Below are 18,800 nucleotides of genomic sequence, written 5' to 3'. Positions count from 1 at the left end.
TGTTCTCAGACCAGCTGGTAACTTTTTGTGTGCCTGAGGTTTATTCAAGCTCCTGTGTGCAGTACTGTGATAATCTCTGACTTTGCTGTTTTCCATGATTCCCAACTAATTTCCATTTACCAATCTAAGCCTTAGGACTGAATTCAGTAAGAGTAGCAGATTCAGCTTTTTAGCAGAATCAGCTACAGTACTCGTGCAATTACATGCTGGGGGCCGCCCATCGCAGGGCAAGGCCACCCAGAATGCTACCCACTGCCCACCAACTGCGATCATGCTCTAATTGTGATTGCGCCGCAATTAGAGTGTGGTTGCAGAAACTATGAATGCCTCCTGCCGGCGCAGCCTGGCTGCAATGGCAGGAGTCCAGCTTCCATTTTTTCGATTTGAGCGACTGCGTATTACGACACACAGTTGCCCTGAAAACACCACAGACAGCCCCCCATTTCCCTGGCGCCACCCTGAAAATGCTCTCTCGCCGCCCCCTGCCCCGCGAAGGCCTCTGCCTGTCAATCAGGCGGAGGCTTTTGCAGTTAATGCAACCCTATCGCATTAACTGCTCGCACACGCGCAGGACAGAACCTGTGCATGCGCACAGCGGCCTCATCTCAAAAAATTAGGTTGCATCATGTTTGCGATGCGACCGAATTAGGCCCTTAGTCCAGCCAGCCAGTTTCCCTGCAGCCAATCACAGCCTGGCAGGGGGCATAAGGGAAGTCCGGCTGCAGCATTCTGGGCCTGAGCAACTCATTCACTGCTCTACTGTGACTACTGAAGTCCTCCTCCCTGAGTTACTTTGTTCACCAGCTATGCACCAGGTTCTCACCAGTCCGGTTCTACTATGCCCTACCAGTTCCAGTCTGGTTCTACAAGCCTTACCAGTTCCGGTCCGGTTCTATAAGCCTTACAGGTTCCAGTATGATTCTACAAGCCTTACCGATTCCAGTCTGGTTCTACAAGCCTTACCGGTTCCAGTGCGGTTTTACAAGCCTCACCGGTTCCAGTCCAGTTCTACTTGCTTCACGAGTTCCGGTCCGGTTCTACACAGCCTCACTGGTTCCAGTCTGGTTTTACAAGCCTTACCAGTTTCAGTCTGGTTCTACAAACATTACCGGTTCCAGTCTGGTTCTACTAGCCTCACCAGTTCCAGTCCGGTTCTACAAACCTTACCGGTTCCAGTCTGGTTCCACAAACCTCACCGGTTTCAGTCCGGTTCTTCTACGGCTCACCAGTTCCAGTCCAGTTCTACTAAGCTTCACCGGTTCCAGTCCAGTTTTACAAAAGTCTCACTGATTCAGTCCGGAATTCCAGAGTCTCTTCCCAAGTGTCATCATCCTGATTCCAGTCCAGTCAGCACTCCAGTTTGGTATTAAGCCAATTCAGCTCGGAACCTCTTCACAAGTGATCCAGCATCTTAACATCTTAAACATTACAAGGTAGTTTTCACTGCTTAGAAGGAAGGATTTCCAGCGCTCGTGTATAAGAGTATTTGGATTGTCCTCAGGCTGCAACCTGTTTTTAGACGTACCTCAAACTTCAATACAGATATGGTAAAATGCAGAGTTAGGTGCGCCAGATAGACAATTCTTAGCTGAAAAAAGGATGTCGTAGTGATAACACTCAGGCTAATTGAATTATTTTAAAAACATCAATTATGTCTTTTATTTAAATTAGAAAATGTCTTAGCTATGCACACAATAAGAACTTAGGCAGTTCTGTGTAGGGTTGTGGTTTATATAATGGGGAAAGGGAACGGGATAGTGAGGGATGGAGACACTCAGGTTGGTGGCGTCCCACCTCTGTAGTGTCTATAGTTCTGTTAGAGTGTTCAGAGCCTATGGTCAGTGTTGTTGTTAAGTCCGACTGGAAGAGATTCAAAGGTAAAACAAAAACAAAAATAGGGGTACCCCCGGAGGGTCGGTGCGGCAAGGGATCCTACTGGTTGCTATTCGTCAGGTAGTGAGGGCTCCGGATATACCGTCCACCCCTGTGCTCGGTGACCGCTTCCCCATTCGCATAGACATTCACGGTGCGCTCAGAAGAACGACACAGTGAACTGTCAGAGCACAGGGGTGGACGGTATGTCCGGAGCCCTCACTACCTGACGAATAGCAACCAGTAGGATCCCTTGCCGCACCGACCCTCCGGGGGTACCCCTATTTTTGTTTTTGTTTTACCTTTGAATCTCTTCCAGTCGGACTTAACAACAACACTGACCATAGGCTCTGAACACTCTAACAGAACTATAGACACTACAGAGGTGGGACGCCACCAACCTGAGTGTCTCCATCCCTCACTATCCCGTTCCCTTTCCCCATTATATAAACCACAACCCTACACAGAACTGCCTAAGTTCTTATTGTGTGCATAGCTAAGACATTTTCTAATTTAAATAAAAGACATAATTGATGTTTTTAAAATAATTCAATTAGCCTGAGTGTTATCACTACGACATCCTTTTTTCAGCTAAGAATTGTCTATCTGGCGCACCTAACTCTGCAGTTTTCACTGCTACCATCCATTCATGTGAAGGAGCTATATTCAACCTCCTTGCAACATTCCAGTGCCATTTAAAGGAACCTGTCCAACTCTCACTGGATTTGAGAAGAGAGTCAGCTGAAACATAATTTATGGATTCTGGATACAAGTCTATGACCACTACTTATCCCAAGTCTTGCCCAAGAAGATGGGAGAAGCAAACACTGGCTGGGGACATTGTGTTGGATACTTAATTGCCACCAGAGGAAACCCCAATTCCTGGTCCCCAATTCCAAGTTTAATTTCATTACAAGAATTTGTTAAGGATCAACTTAATTATGCTACCCTAGACATGTTGTTGAAGTAAATGGTGTAATGAAAGCTGCCAGACCTGCAGACAGTATATAACATTTTTCTGTTAAGGGGGATTTGTTGTATAAAGCGGGAGTTGTTCAAGGGAAAAACATTTCAAATGCTGCACACACACTTTTATGGAGGCCATTTCAGTGAAGAAAAGACCCTAAAAAGTGTGTTACTAAGGTTCTACTGGTCAGGAATACGTATGGCAGTAAAAGAGTACTGCCTGTCATGTATGTCAGAATACGTCTCCAAAACCTGATTAAAGGGCCGCCCTGATTCGTGTTCCAGTAGTTAAAGTTCTGTTTGAACAAATAGGCATGGACCTGCTGGGTCCATTGGAAAAAATAATCTCGGGGCCACCAATATGTTTTGGTAATACTTGATTATGCCAGAAGCTATTCCGTGGTGTAATATCAAGTCAAGTACTATAGCTAAGGAGCTACTACTTCTGTATATGAGGTTGAAGATTACAATATAAATTTTAACTGATTAGGGCACTCCTTTTTATGTCAAAGTTGATGAAAGAGCTAAGTCAATTATTTGGTATAAAGGCTCTTCACACATTGGTCTACCACCCACAAACAAATGCCCTGGTGGAGTGCTTTAACCATACTTTAAAGCAAATAACACAGGCAGTGGTCCACTAAAAGAAATGGGATTCCTTCCTTTTCTAATGTTCACAGCACGACAAGTACCACAAGCCTCAATGGAGTCCATTAGAGCTCTGATATGGAAGACAACTGAGGGGAGTAGGAAGGGGGTAGGGCATCTTGGACATCCTCAAGGAAAACAGATCAACAAAAGCCCGAAAACCAAATGTAGTTCGATTTGTTGCACAACTATGTAAGAAAATACGACAAATAGGTCCTGTTGGGTAGAAAATGTACACTGAAAATGGACCATGACCAAGTAGATGCAAGTGAACAAAGAAGTCAATGCCAGAGTGACCTGATGGTTCTCGTCATTGCACGCTTTTCACTTCACTATGGAACATAAGGGGTCATTCCGAGTTGATCGCTCGCTAGCTACTTTTAGTAACCATGCAAACGCATAGTCGCCACCCACGGGGGAGTGTATTTTCGCTTTGCAAGTGTGCGAACGCGTGTGCAGCCGAGCGGGACGAAAAAGTTTTTTGCAGTTTCTGAGTAGCTCTGGACTTACTCAGCCCTTGCGATCACTTCAGTTTTTTTGGTCCCGGAATTTACGTCAGACACCCGCCCTGCCAACGCCCGGACACACCTGCGTTTTTCCAAACACACCCAGAAAACGGTCAGTTGCCACCCACAAATGCCCTCTTCCTGTCAATCTCCTTGCCACCGGCTGTGCGAATGGATTCTTTGTTAAATCCATCGCCCAGCTACGATCTGCTTTGTACCCGTATGACGCGCGTGCGCATTGCGGTGCATGCGCTGTAGTAACCTGTTCGCTGCGCTGCGTAAAACGGCAGCGAGCGATCAACTCAGAATGACCCCCATAGACTGGGAGCCATGCACACTATAAATATGCAGATACTCTCTCCCATAAATATGCGCTCCCTGCTATATCATCTTCACCTAAGCTGGCGACTAAGGGTAGAGGTATGTGGCAAAAATAAAATATAGCTTCACAGGTGGACTACATGGGTGTGATTGCTCATCTAGTTATGCTTGGCAGGAGGCATAAGTAGCTGTTCTTGTCACAAGACTTGTGTTGGGGCTGTGAGGAACGATGCAAAGTTAGCTGACCAGTGACTAGAGAGGTGACAACAGTGTCTAGTGCAGAAATACTTTTGTGATGGGGCTTATGCTGACTGTAACATTCTGATATCGCAAAAAAAAACGGCAGTGCACTGGTTCAGAAAGATCTGTGTGGACATAATTTATTATGGTGTTTGCCATATATATGTATCATTTCAGATTGCTGAAAGCGGATTAACATTTTTTTCTTTAATCCAAAAAGGTACAGGATGATAGCGCCCAGGTTGACAAGTTTGGGATGTATGTTCTGGTGCTAAGCTCAAAAACTGTGAACGTTATCCAGCTCTTATTGTTATTTTTCTTCAAATATACTTTGAGGCTCTGGGTGTTGCTGTAAATCAATATGTTGCTTCGCTACCAAACATCAATAATTCAGACACGTCTGTGGTCATTGTAGCTCAAGGAGAATAAAATGTAGTCTTAAAAAAATCATCCCCAAAAATCCTGCAGTGTCTTTAGCCTGCTGCTTTAAGGAGGGTCACATGTTAGACCAGTCAGGATCCTCCTTATGTCACTGGTACCTGATAATGGCAGATTCAGTTGCAAACACCAAATTCATGCTCCGTTCTGCTTTGGGACAGGATGTACATAACCCTTCCCCTGCAAGGTACATAAGGTTTGTGTTGCCGTCATGTAGAGTCTAATAATCATGTTGAGAATATTGGGTATAATTACTAAAGTGTGGTTTTTTAGAAGTGGAGATGTTGCCCATAGCAACCAAGTAGATTCTAGCTATTATCTTCTAGAAGGTGTTAGATAAGTGATAAGTAGAATCTAATTACTTGCTACAGGCACCATCTCCACCTCTACAAACCCGCACGTTAGCACACCTCCCAACATTTTCAAGGCTCAAGCAGGGACACTTCTGTGCACCGAAGGCGCGTGTCTGTGAAAAGGGGGGGGGCCTAATGGAAAGGGGTGTGACTTCATGGGAATACCGCTATTTAGAGCAGCACCCCCATTCTCGTCACCATGGGGACATGCCCAGCGTTCTGTGAGCTGCTGGTCATGTCCCCAACCTCTCTGTCTCCCATGAATAGATGCTGTGGTATGCTTTAGTAAATATACCCGTATACAGTATAGGAATTGTGTGACGCCGGGTGACTCTTCTGCAGCAGGGTGATAGAAAAGTAGGGGAAGCCTGGGCACGGGGTGGCTCACCCACAGCAGCTACATGTGCTGCAAGCAAAAATTGTAACAAAAACATAGACTGAGTTCTGGGCGAGGGGGCTGAGGGATCTTACCAGGGCTGTGTACTGTACTTATAACCACTGGTGTACAGGACTAGCTTGCATGGTAAAACTGTGGCAACACATGCTGGGATGTGTAGTTCCACAACGACTGGAGGACCGCATGTAAGAATACTCCTGCTCTAGGCATTGGTTATTTCTTTACGGGCTGCTATTTCATTTGCTCTTATCAATATGAAAAGAAACCGTACCCTGAGGCCAGAATATGTGTTCTGTCTGTGTGAGCTGATTGTAGTATAAACCCTTATCATGTACCGTTATAGATCAGTCACAGTATAAAGGCATAGACTGTCCATATTCCAACAGTGATGAATGAGGACCTACAATGCATCCTATACCCGTGTTTATAAAGGTCATACAATTTTATTAAATGATCGGCAAAAGTACGACAAAAGAACAGAGGGCTGTACATGACAAAATGCTAAATAAGAGAATCAATCATAAGCCTCATTCTTGCAAATGGAAAATAACGCAGAGAACAAGTTATATCAATGGGAAATTTATCAGCATCAGTAGAGGACCTAGAGAAAATGACAAAACAAAACTACAGTACCAAACAAAACAAAAAAGGGAGGGACGGGACAAATTGGTGTGGTAATTAACAATAACATAAAATATACAGACTAGAGGACGAGAAAGAGGGATACAAGCGGGGGGGGGGCAAAAGCAGTAGTGTAGATGGGAGGGAAGCAGAGCTGCTGAGGGGTATGGTCGCAGAATCTGGGACTGAGTGGTTAGGAAAGACCAGGAAGGGCCACACCTTGAGTTCTATACCAGGGTGACCATACCGCGTGAAACTCGTCCACTGTCTTATTTGTAGCCTTGTTTTGTACTCAATTTAGGCAATAAACCAGATGCGGTTAAGTAACTGTTGATAAGTCGGGTGTTGCGGTGGCCTCAAAGATCTGGCGATCTGATATTTAGAGTGTTAGCAGGCTGGGGCACACAGAAGCAGCGAGGCTAGGGTAAGGGGGAAGTAAGGGAGAATATGCAGGAGATCAGGGATTGGACAATCAACCAGAAGGGGGCGATGTTAGGGCATGTCCACCAATTGTGAAAGAAAGATCCTCACAGTGTCTCCAGCAAAGATTAGAAGTATCAGGGTACATGTGTAAAAGTTCCGAGATGAAGTACCAGTTGGTATAAACTTTATAGGAGTTTTCCTTGATGGGGACACTAATAGAACACTAATAAGAGCGAATTGTCTCCCAGGTGTCTTTTCCTAAAGAGGTACCCAAGTCTGACTCCCACTGTTGTTTGTCGGCTTCCAGAGATGGAGAAGCATGTACTAGGATAGAATGATAAATTTGAGAGATAATGCCCCTGTCCAAAGACCTATGAATGTAAAGGCGTTCCATCGCCGTAGGGTTCCGTAAGGAGTCTGAAGATGAGAGAGATAAAGCAATGAATAGTTGAATTTGGAAATTTGGGTAAAAAGATTGCAGAAGAGACTATTTATCCCCAGGGATGGCTTCGGAATATGGAAGAGTAAGTCTTCTGACTTGTCTTGGTTTATCTTATAACCAGATAATTGTCCATAGAGGGAAAGCTCTTGAAATAGGTTTGGGAGAAAAATCAAGGGATTGGTGAGGGTAAGGAGGACATGGTCGGTAAAAAGGGAAAGCTTGTAAGAGGTGCCACCAACAGTGTTGCTAGAGATATCTGGATTCAGACGGATCCTATAGGCCAAGGGTTTGATGATTAGGGTAAAGATTAATGAGGAGAGAGGGCATCCCTGCCTGATGCCATTAGAGATGGGAAAAGAGTCCAAGGGAAGACCCTAGCATCGTAAGTAGAAGGGCCTTAATAGCTTGGAGAAATGAATTGTCTTAGAAACGGAGGGATCAATCAGAGGTAAAGTGCAAGAGGACAAATAATCAGGAAGAGGTGGGAGAAGAAGATTGTTGGAGAGGCTTGTTCCTGAAGATTGTATGGATAAGAGTAGTAGTCTTTAACAATAGAGTTAATCTTAGAAGGATTATATTGTAGGGAGCCAGTGGAGTCCTTAAGCATTGGGATTGCCAGGGTAGCCTTACGAGCCTTCAAGCGATTAGCAAGGAGAGTGTCTGCTTTGTTGCTCTTTCCATAAAATCATTGGTTTAACCGTTGGAGATATTTGGAGATATTTTTCTATCAGAGAGGGGTGATTTCGCAGTGGTGAGTTGTTTATATTGGGTATCTAGGGGTACATTTGTGAAGAGACTCTAGTTGGTGAACTTTGGTGGTCATTCAGAGGTGATCGCAGCCAGCGACTTTTTGCTGCTGCTGCTGCGATCAACTAGTCCACGCCTATGGGGGAGTGTATTTTAGCTTAACAGGGCTGCGATCGCTTGTGCAGCCCTGCTAAGCTAAAAAAAATTCAAGCAGCTCAAGACTAGCCCTGGACATACTTACCTTGTGCGACGATATCAGCGATGCTGGTGCCGGCTTTGTCGTGAGACGTCCGCCCTCCGTTCTCCTGGACACGCCTGCATTTTCTTCTCCACTCCCCGAAAATGGCTGCCAGTGGTCCGGAGACGCCCAGGAATGCCTTCTTTCTGTCAATCTTCTTGCGGTCCTCTCTGCGACCGCTTTCTAGGTAGTCCGCGACGTAGCCCGGCGACCCCTGTCGCCAGGCAACGATGCGCGTGCGCAGTGCGGCTGCCATGCATGCGCATTCCGGACCCGTTCGCACCGCAACGACAAACCGCTGCGTGCGAACGGGTCGGAATGACCCCCTTTGTCTGTAAGGGACCGTAGAAGGCATTTATGCTCTTTGTTTTTGTGGGAAGCAAAACTGATGATATGTCCTCTAATAACAGATTTATGAGCAATCCCAAAAAAGTGGGGAACAACCAGGGTCAGAGGCATTAAGGGAGAAGTATTCTTGTAAAACTTCTTTGAGTGTCATCTAAAATGAGGGAGTTTCAGGAGGGTTTCATTAAGCCTCCAAGAAGGTCTGGGAATTGGAGTGTCTAGAACAGAGGTTCTCAAACTCGGTCCTCGGGGGCACACACAGTGCATGTTTTGCAGGTCTCCTCACAGAATCGCAAGTGAAATTATTAGCTCCACCTGTGGACCTTTTAAAATGTGTCAGTGAGTAATTAATACACCTGTGCACCTGCTGGGTTACCTGCAAAACATGCACTGTGTGTACCCCCGAGGACCGAGTTTGAGAACCTCTGGTCTAGAAAGTAAAAAGAGGAAGTTACTACAGAAAGATAAGATCATGCGTTAGGGACAATGGTGGTCATTCCGAGTTGTTCGCTCGTTGCCGTTTTTTGCAACGCAGCGATTAGGTGGGAAATGCGCATGGGCTAAGTTATTTAACACTAAACTTAGTAGACTTGCTGTAGTTCGTGCGGCGCTTTTCAGTCGCTCTGCTGATCGGTGAGTGATTGACGGAAAAGGGCGTTTCTGGGAGGTAACTGAGCATTTTCGGGGAGTGTGCTAAAAAACGCAGGCGTGCCAAGTAAAAACGCAGGAGAGGCTGGAGAAACGGGGGAGTGGCTGGCCGAACGCAGGGCGTGTTTGTGACGTCAAACCAGGAACTAAATGGACTGAGGTGATCGCAATCTAGGAGTAGGTCTGGAGCTACTCAGAAACTGCACGAAATTATTTAGTAGCAGTTCTGCTAATCTTTCGTTCGCTATTCTGCTAAGCCAAGATACACTCCCAGAGGGCGGCGGCCTAGCGTTTGCAATGCTGCTAAAAGCAGCTAGCGAGCGAACAACTCTGAATGAGGGCCAATAAACACATCAGTTAAGTTACTGGAGATAGGGAGACTACAGAAGATAATATTGTTTCTAGAGGATATATGGTGAGAATTGGTGTAAAATGTGTAATACCTAAAAGAGGGATTAAGAGAGCACCAAGTATCACAAAGGACAGCTTCTTTCAGGTATTTATTGAGGGATCTAAATATAGTACAAGAAGAGGGGCGCGAGAATGGAGTTGAAGTCACCACCAAGGAACAAGTGTCCAATACGATGCTTATGTAATACTTTAAAAAAGGAAATAAAGAAACGTTGTTGGCCTATGGTGGGAGCATAAACCGTGGCAATAGTGACCTCCGTTTGCCCCAGCCTGCCCGTCAGGATGACATACCGACCGTCTACATCAGTGAAGAAAGAGTCTTGTTTGAAAGGCAACTTGTTGATTAGGATAGCTACTCCGTTATGTTTAGATGTGCTGGAGGAGTAAAACCTTGTGCAGAAGCCTGTACCCATGTTTAGATGGGTTGCCCCTGTAGGTTTAATTTTCATCAACAAAACTTTCAGAGTAGTGTGATTTTTTTATTTTAATATTATTCAGTGATTTTTGCTCACCGTGCTCCCTTCTCTGTATATAATACCTCATTATGACTACGCATTACACAGGATTTGTTTGCCATGTCTCCAAGTGAATCCATATGACCCTTAGTCATGGAGCTTTGGATGAGATACATTTCCTCTATGCCACCGTTGGTCGCTGAGTAGCGATCATTGAAAAAAGTGGCTAATCTGCGCATGCGTATGCACCGCAATGCGCACGTGCATCGTGCGGCTACGAAGTCCTTTGTGGTTTTGCACTGGTTCTAGCAACGATTCAGTCACACAGCCGAACGCAAAGAGATTGACAGGAAGAGGCCGTTTAAGGGTGTCAACTGACCATTTTCTAGGAGTGGTTGGAAAAACGCAGGCGTGGCCAAACGTTTGCTGGACGGGTATCTGACGTCATTACCGTGTCACTCGTTGCAGCAATCATCGCACAGGATAAGTAACTACAGGGCTGGTCTTGTTTTGCACACAATGTGTTTGCAAGCGCTCTGCTGCACAGGCGTTCGTACTCCTGCAAAGCGAAAATACACTCCACTGTGGGCGGCGACTATGCGCTTGCACGGCTGCTAAAAACGGCTAGTGAGCGATCAACTCAGAATGACCCCCATAATCCAGTGCTGCATCACACTGCTGCCAACACCACCCTTCCCTTCCCCTATTATTAACAAAAACTACCATAAACACCCTCTCTAACTACCGACCTATTTCTCTCCTCCTTTTGCCTCCAAACTCATTGAGCTTATCGTCTACAACCACCTTACTGCCTTTCTTTCCTCCTACTCACTGCTTGACCTCTTCCAGTCTGGTTTCTGTTCTCTCCACTCCACTGAAAGTGCCCTCACAAAAGTCTGCAATAACCTCCATGCAGCAAAATCTAAGGGCCACTACTCTCTGCTTATTCTTCTTGACCTCTCTGCTGCTTTTGACACTGTGGATCACCCTCTCCTTCTGCAGATTCTTTACTTCCTTGATCTGCGTGATACTTCCCTCTCCAAGCTGTCCTCCTACCTCCGTGATCATTCCTTCTCTGTCTCCTTTCATGATGCCACCTCCATCCCACTTCCACTAACTGTAAGTGTACCCCGAGATTCTGTTCTTGGGCCTCTCCTTTTCTCTCTCTATATGTCCTCTTTAGGTGAACTTATTAGCTCTTAACTTCCAATATCATCTCTATGCTGATGACACTCAAATCTGTCTTTCCTCCCCTGACCTCCTCACTCATATATCCAACTGTCTCTGCTATCTCTTCTTGGATGTCCCAGCGCTTTCCTAAACTCAACATGTCTAAGACTGAGCTGATCATCTTCCCACCCTCTCGCACAACATCACCTCCCAAAATGTCATTATCTATTGATGGCACTACTAGCTCCTCTAGCCCCCAAGTGCGCTGTCTTGGAGTAATCCTTGACTCCTCCCACTCTTTCAAACCACACATTCAGCACCTCTCACAAACCTGCCACTTTCATCTCAAATATATTTCCAAGATTAGACCCTTTCTCACCTAGGATGCCACTAAGACCATTATCCACTCACTGGTCATTTCCAGACTGGACTACTGTAATCTTCTCCTATCTGGCATCCCTGACAAATGCCTCTCTCCACTCCAATTTATTCTCAACGCTGCAGCCCGGCTCATCTTCCTCACCAATGCACTACGTCCACCACCTCTCTCTCCTACTAGCCCTTCACTGGCTTCCCTTCCCCTTCAGAATCCAATTCAAACTTCTCACACTCACAAAGCCCTCAACCACTCCTCTGCCATCTACATCTCTGACCTTATCTGCCTTTACACTCCCACCCGTCCTCTTTGCTCTGCTAATGCACACTGCCTCTCCTGCCAACTGATTACCTCCTCCCACTCCTACCTTCAAGCTTTTTCATGTGCTGCTCCCTTTCTCTGGAATTCCCTACCTCTCCCCCTCAGACTCTCCACCTCTCAAAGGGGCTCTCAAGACCCACTTCTTCACCAAACTCACCCTAATCTCATCCTAACCCTCTGTTCCACGCTCGCTGTCTACCCCATCTGTGCCACCCTTGTCTGCCTCTCCCCTTTAGAATGTAAGCTCTCATGAGCAGGGTCCTCAACCCATATGTGCTTATCCTTCTCATACTTAAACCATTCTCGACGGCACCTAATTCCGTGGTTTTCTGCCACTCTGATACTTATGTCAGTGTTACTTACCCTGCACTTGTTCCATATTGTCTTCAACTGTACGTCACTATTGTCCCATTTTGATTTTTCATTTATGTACTCTCTAATTGGCCGCTACGGATTCTTGTAGAATGATATAAATAAAGGATAATAATAATAATGATAATAAACACAGCCCAAATGCTGTTATGGTGCTGGGACTGATAATCGTAGGCCTAGGTAAGGAGAAACAGCGTCTGATCACCACTGCCTGGTGCAAAGTGAACTGAGACGTATCAGTCTTTAGGGCCCCATACACTAACGCGTCATATCCGACTGTCATGTCGCAGTTGATCACCCCAGCAGCCTCCCGATCGGCGGGATCGCATACGATATATCGTATGCGGTCCTTTTGCAGACGATGTATCGTATGCGATCCCAACCATGCCTACGGGGTCGGAAATGATCGTTAGTGCAGCACATTCAATCTAGGAGATCCAATCCGATGCTCACGGGAACTTGCATCGGATCGGAAACAACTCCAAAATGCCTGATTTCACCTGATATATCAGACGACTGCCCGAAATTGGATGAAACCGGACATTATCGATCTAGTGTATGGGGCCCTTTAGATATTGGTTGGTGCATTTTTCAGAAATAATCACTTGATGCATTGGGATCTGATATAAGAAATGTAATATGGAATTAATCCCGGAATTAATTCTGTTTTATTGTGTCATTCTGTAATGTGTTCCAGAACTTTCATCTTAGCGTTTTCCCCTTATTGCCAATGAGGAGAGTAGACAGATTTAGCCACGTTCTAGTAGTGTAGAAAGAAAGATGGCTGCATCCATTCTGCTTTAGTGAATAGACAATGTCGGTACAATATTTATATTACACAGTAAAATAGACCAGTGATTCTCAACCTCGGTCCTCAAATACCCCCAACAGTTCATGTTTTCCAGGTCACCTAGCAGTTGAACAGGTGTATTCATTACTCACTGACGCATTATAAAAGACCCACAGGTGCAGCAAATTATTTCACTTGCAATCCTGGAGACCTGGAAAACCAGGAGACCTGGAAAACATGACCTGTTGGGGGTACTTGAGGACCGAGGTTGAGAACCACTGAAATAGACCATTCCAGACAAACTTCAATGTCATGCAGGAATGATAGGTATCAGGGCCATAACTAGGGCTGGGCAGACACTGATTTTCCCACAGCGCATTTGCCCTTTGGGCGCACCGTCTGCATCTACCCTGATTATCCGTCCGCCTTTGCTGACTGCTGCATACATTACAGCAGGCAGCGCTAATCAAGCAGTCTATCCCCCGCGTGCTCCGCCCCCCCTCCTGCTCTTGCGATGTGTGTGAACACCGTGAAGCGAGACTTCCAGGTATCAGTCGTCTGCAGAAGACAGTGAGGAGACATTAGTAATGTACAGTAACTTATTTGTTGCTGCGTCAGCCGGCAGAGATGAAAGGACACACATATAGATAAAACAATTAAAGTTTATCAGTGCTATAATTAATAGTGTAGCTTCTATATTAACTGTCTCAAAAACTTGAAAACACAGTCCAATTATAATCTTTTTGCTATACACATTAAATAGTATTTTGTATATGTATTCTTCTCTTACACAATATAAAGTGCAGTCTTAGAAAAAAAATTCCAGTCTCCAGTGTGCTTTCATATACACCTCTTTATATATACATGGGAAGAGGAATGAGATATAGGGGCTGTACCTGGCATAATGTGTATAAGGGGCTTTTCTGTTGCGTAACATTTATAAGGGGCTGTACTGTGGTGTAACGTGTATAAATGACTACCTTGTTGTGAGGTGTATAAGGGTCTCTACTGTGTAGTTTAATCTGTATAAGTGGCTCTATTGTGGTGTAACATGTATAAGGCGCTCTATTGTGGTATAACATGTATAAGGGGTACTACTGTGGTGTAACATGTATCAAGGGCTCTACTATGGTGTAATGTGTATAAGGGACTCTACTGTGGTGTAAGGTGTATAAGTAGCTCTACTTTGATGTAAGGTGCATAAGGGACTCTATTGTGTGGCATAATCTGTATAAGTGGCTCTACTGTTGTGTAACATGTATAAGGAACTCTAACGTGTATAAGGGACTCTACTGTAGTATACCGTGTATAAGGGGCTCTACTGTGTGGTGTAATCTGTATAAGTAGCTCTACTGTGATGTAAGGTGCATAAGGGACTCTATTGTGTGGCATAATCTGTATAAGTGGCTCTACTGTGGTGTAACATGTATAAGGAACTCTAACGTGTATAAGGGACTCTACTGTAGTATAACGTGTATAAGGGACTCTACTGTGTGGTGTAATCTGTATAAGTAGCTCTACTGTGGTGTAACGTACAAGGGGTACTACTGTGGTGTAACATGTATAAGGAGTACTACTGTGGTGTAATATGTATAAGGGACTCTAGTGAAGTGTAACATATAAGGGACTCTTCTGTGGTGTAAGGTGTATAAGGGACTCTACTGTGTTGTAACATTTTAAGGGACTCTACCGTTGTGTAACATGCATATGGGACTCTACTGTGGTGTAACGTATATAAGGGGCTCTACTGTGTGGTATAATCCATCTAAGTGGCTCTACTATGGTGTAATGTGTATAATGGTCTCAACTGTGTGGTTTAATATGTATAAGTGGCTCTATTGTGGTGTAACATGTATAAGGTGCTCTACTGTGGTGTAACATGTATAAGGAGTACTACTGTGATATAACATGTATAAAGGACTCTACTGTGGTGTAAGGTGTATAAGGGACTCTACTATGGTGTAAGGTGTATAAGGGACTCTATTGTGTGGCGTGATCTGTAGAAGTGGCTCTACTGTGGTGTAACGTATATAAGGGACTCTACTGTGGTGTAACATATATAAGGGACTCTTCTGTGGTGTAAGGTGTATAAGGGACTCTACTCTGATGTAATGTGTATAAGGGACTCTACTGTGGTGTATAAGGGACTTTACTGCGGTGTAACGTGTATAAGTGGCTCTACTGTGGTGTAATGTGTATAAGGGGTACCAGTGTTGTGTAACATGTATTAGGGGCTCCACTGTGTGGTGTACTGTGACTAATGGACACTACTGTACAGTATAATGTGACTAACAGACATTACTGTGTTGTGTAATGTGAATTGGTAGTATTCTGTGTCCACACCCCTTCTTCATGAAGCCACACCCCAATATATTTTGGCCTTCTGCACCAATTCTGGTGGTGTGTGGCTAATTCTCTTTCTGGCGCAGGGCACTAAAATATCTAGTCACGGCACTGACAGGGATAACTGTAAAGGAGCAATTCCATATTATATAAAATCTGGAGTCTGATTAGTACATATAGATATAAGTACACAGAGTATATAGCACATGATGACGCAATGTACAGAGGGTTTATCTTACTTCTTTTGTTCCCAACAGGTCCGCACGCCTCCTCACACTACCCTGAGAAGACGCATCAGTGCTCGGAGTGTCAGCAATGTTTCCCTAATCATTCAGCCCTCGTCACCCATCAGCAGACACACAGCCCCAGTAATCTGTATAGATGCTCAGATTGCGGAGTGCGTTTCAGCTCCAAATTGGCTCTCACCACCCACCAGAGATATCACACCGAGGACAACGTGTTTCACTGTTCGTACTGTGGGAAATCCTTCCATCAGAGGTCACGTCTCCTGTACCATAAGAGGACTCACACCGGGGAGAGGCCATTTTCATGTCAGGAGTGTGGGAGATGTTTTACGAGAAATTCTACTCTTATTACGCATCAGCGGATTCACTCTGGAGAGAAACCCTTTAGTTGTGCAGAATGTGGGAAGCATTTCACACAGAGATTTAGCCTTGTGAGACACCAGCGCATCCACAACGGAGAGAGACCGTTCGTGTGTTCCTAGTGTGGCCGCTGCTTTTCTGACGGCTCAAATCTTTTGAATTAAGAGGGTTCACACTGGTTTAAGTGAATAAAGTGGCCATCACCAACACAATAAGACTTGTTTACCCACTGCAAACAGAACGCAATACTTGGAATTGTCCATATAAAGGGAGCAGCCTCGTCTTTCATATAAACGTTTACATTGTGATGGTGATATACTGTACATTACTTCTCAGCTTATCTTACAGGTATCCGGACTCCAGGTCGACAGCAAAAAGGTCGACACACCTTAGGTCGACGCCAATTGGTCGACACACCTTAGGTCGACATGGAAAAAGGTCGACATGAGTTTTTCACGATTTTTTTCTTTTTTTTTTACCTTTTCATACTTAACGATCCACGTGGACTACGACTGGAACGGTAATCTGTGCCGAGCGAAGCGGTAGCGGAGCGAAGGCACCATGCCCGAAGCATGGCGAGCGAAGCGAGCCATGCGAGGGGACGCGGTACACTAATTGGGGTTCCCGGTCACTCTACGAAGAAAATGACACCAAAAAAACATAAAAAACTCCTGTCGACCTTGCTCCTGTCGACCTTTTGTCCATGTTGACCTTTTGTCCATGTCAACCTAAGGGGTGTCGACCAATTGGCGTCGACCTAAGGTGTGTCGACCTTTTTGCTGTCGACCCTGAGTCCCAGACCCATCTTAAATTATCCATGACAGTGAGAGTACATTTTGTTTGTTCTTGTATTACATTGGTTTACATCCTTCTAGAAAGCTTTCAGGTCACTGGGATCTAGTGACATCACCATGAATTTTGCTCCAGCCCCAGATGGCAGCTTCCACTTTGGACATGATTCATATTTGTAGGCAAACCCGATGGTTTGCATACAAATATGATGTTTTGGGGTCTGTGCAAAAGGATTTTGTGATGTCAGGCATAGCATGATTGAGATGCTGCTGCATTTTGGGGGGTTGGGGGCAGCACCGTTCTTCAAAACGAGTTCATCAGCCCCATTTTAAAGACATGACAGGTCCAGGATCTGGGTCGTTGGATGCAGACTTTCTGGACCCGAGTGTCCGGATACGACGGCCAGCCTGAGGAAGCTTCAGCTTACACAGGCTGACCAGTGCCTAAATCCATTATAATCAAGACCAATGGTTGCGATGATGATCCAAGACTGTGTCCTCAGACGCAACACTCGGATCTCGCAAATGCAAACAGGAGGCGTCTATCTCCTACTGACTCCTGTGGCTACACTAGAATTTGAATTAGATGGAATTGCACAGATGCTTCTTCGTGGCTGAGCAATTCCATGCAGACATGAATCAGGCTCTTTGTGCAGTGATGACAATTCCACTGTAGTATTTGGTTAGTGACCTCTATAACCTACAGGTATCAGTGTTGCTATTACTGTCCATGTAGAGGGTTACTGGTAGATTTGCTGAGGAGCAGTAACTGGCTGTGACATCCCACTTCTTAATAAACCACCCTTAAGCTTTTGACCACACACCATCATAGTAACATAGAAACAACGAATTTGATGGCAGATAAGAACCTTCTGGCCCATTTAGTCTGCCCCTTTTTCATTTATCCGTTTGGCAACTTCAACCTTATTTGTTTCATGGTCTTTGTAAGGATATTCTTATGTCTATCCCATGCATGTTTAAATTGCTCTACTGTCTTATCCCCAGCTACCTCTGATGGGAGGCTATTCTGCTTGACCACTACTCTTTCTGTGAAGTAATTTTTCCTCAAATTTCCCCTGAACCTCACCCCCTCCAGTGTCAGTGCATGTCCTCATTTTCTAATACTTGGAAGAATGTTTCCCTCCTTATTCTTGTTAAAACCTTTGCTATGTGTGAAAGTTTCTATCATGTCCCCGCTTCCGTTCTCTGCTCCAAACTATACATATTGAGATTTCTTAGTCTTTCTGGGTATGTTTTGTGATTTAGGCCATGCACCATTTTAGTTGCCCTTCTTTGTACAGTCTCTAATATATTAATATCCTTCTGAAGATATGGCCTCCAGAACTGAACACAGTATTCTAGATGTGGACGTACCAATGACCTATACAGTGGCATTATTACTTATTTTCTGTCCTCTCCCTATGCAACCAAGCAACTGACTAGTCTTCCTCATTGTTATGTTACATTGCTTACCTGCCTTCAAGTCATATGGAATGGTAACTCCTAGATCCCTTTCCTCTTCTGTAATTTCCATGACAGTGCCCTTGATACTTTATTTAACCTTTGTGTTTTTGAGTCCCAAGTGCATGATTTTGAATATTTTTACATTAAACTGTAATTTCCACACTCTTGACCATTCCTCTGGTCTAACTAGATCCTCAATCATTTGTTTTACCCCTCCTGGTATGTCTACCCTGTTGCATACTTTTGTGTCATCTGTAAAAAAAAGAGGGCATACTTTCCATTCAATACCGTTTGCAATGTCAACAACAGAGATATTAAAAAGCACTGGCCCAAGTACAGATCCCTGGGGTACTCCACTGGTAACCTTTTTTCCTTCTGTGACTATATTTACTACAACTTGTCTGTTTCCTATCCTGCAACCAAGATCTTATCCATTGACCAGTCATAGAATCCACTGTCAAAGTCAGAAAAATATCACGATGCACACTGCCATATTT

At 44.8% G+C, this 18,800-nt stretch overlaps 1 protein-coding gene across 10 annotated transcripts in view; it reads left to right on the top strand.

Moving 5' to 3' along the window:
- LOC134994743 (zinc finger protein 436-like) overlaps window positions 1–18,465 on the top strand; it is a 497,924-nt gene extending 479,459 nt beyond the window's left edge. For all 10 annotated transcript variants that reach the window (XM_063951005.1, XM_063951010.1, XM_063951003.1 and 7 more), the window contains one exon: window positions 15,701–18,465. In XM_063951005.1, the coding sequence (XP_063807075.1) occupies window positions 15,701–16,170 (470 nt within the window). In that variant the 3' untranslated portion in view covers window positions 16,171–18,465. The remainder of the gene's footprint in view (window positions 1–15,700) is intronic.
- The last annotated feature ends 335 nt before the right edge of the window (window positions 18,466–18,800 follow it).

The sequence above is a fragment of the Pseudophryne corroboree genome, chromosome 2, assembly GCF_028390025.1.
Source record: "Pseudophryne corroboree isolate aPseCor3 chromosome 2, aPseCor3.hap2, whole genome shotgun sequence".
NCBI classification, from domain to species: domain Eukaryota; kingdom Metazoa; phylum Chordata; class Amphibia; order Anura; family Myobatrachidae; genus Pseudophryne; species Pseudophryne corroboree.
The sequence above is the reverse complement of the archived record's forward strand: the minus strand, read 5'-3'. Positions and strand labels throughout refer to the sequence as shown.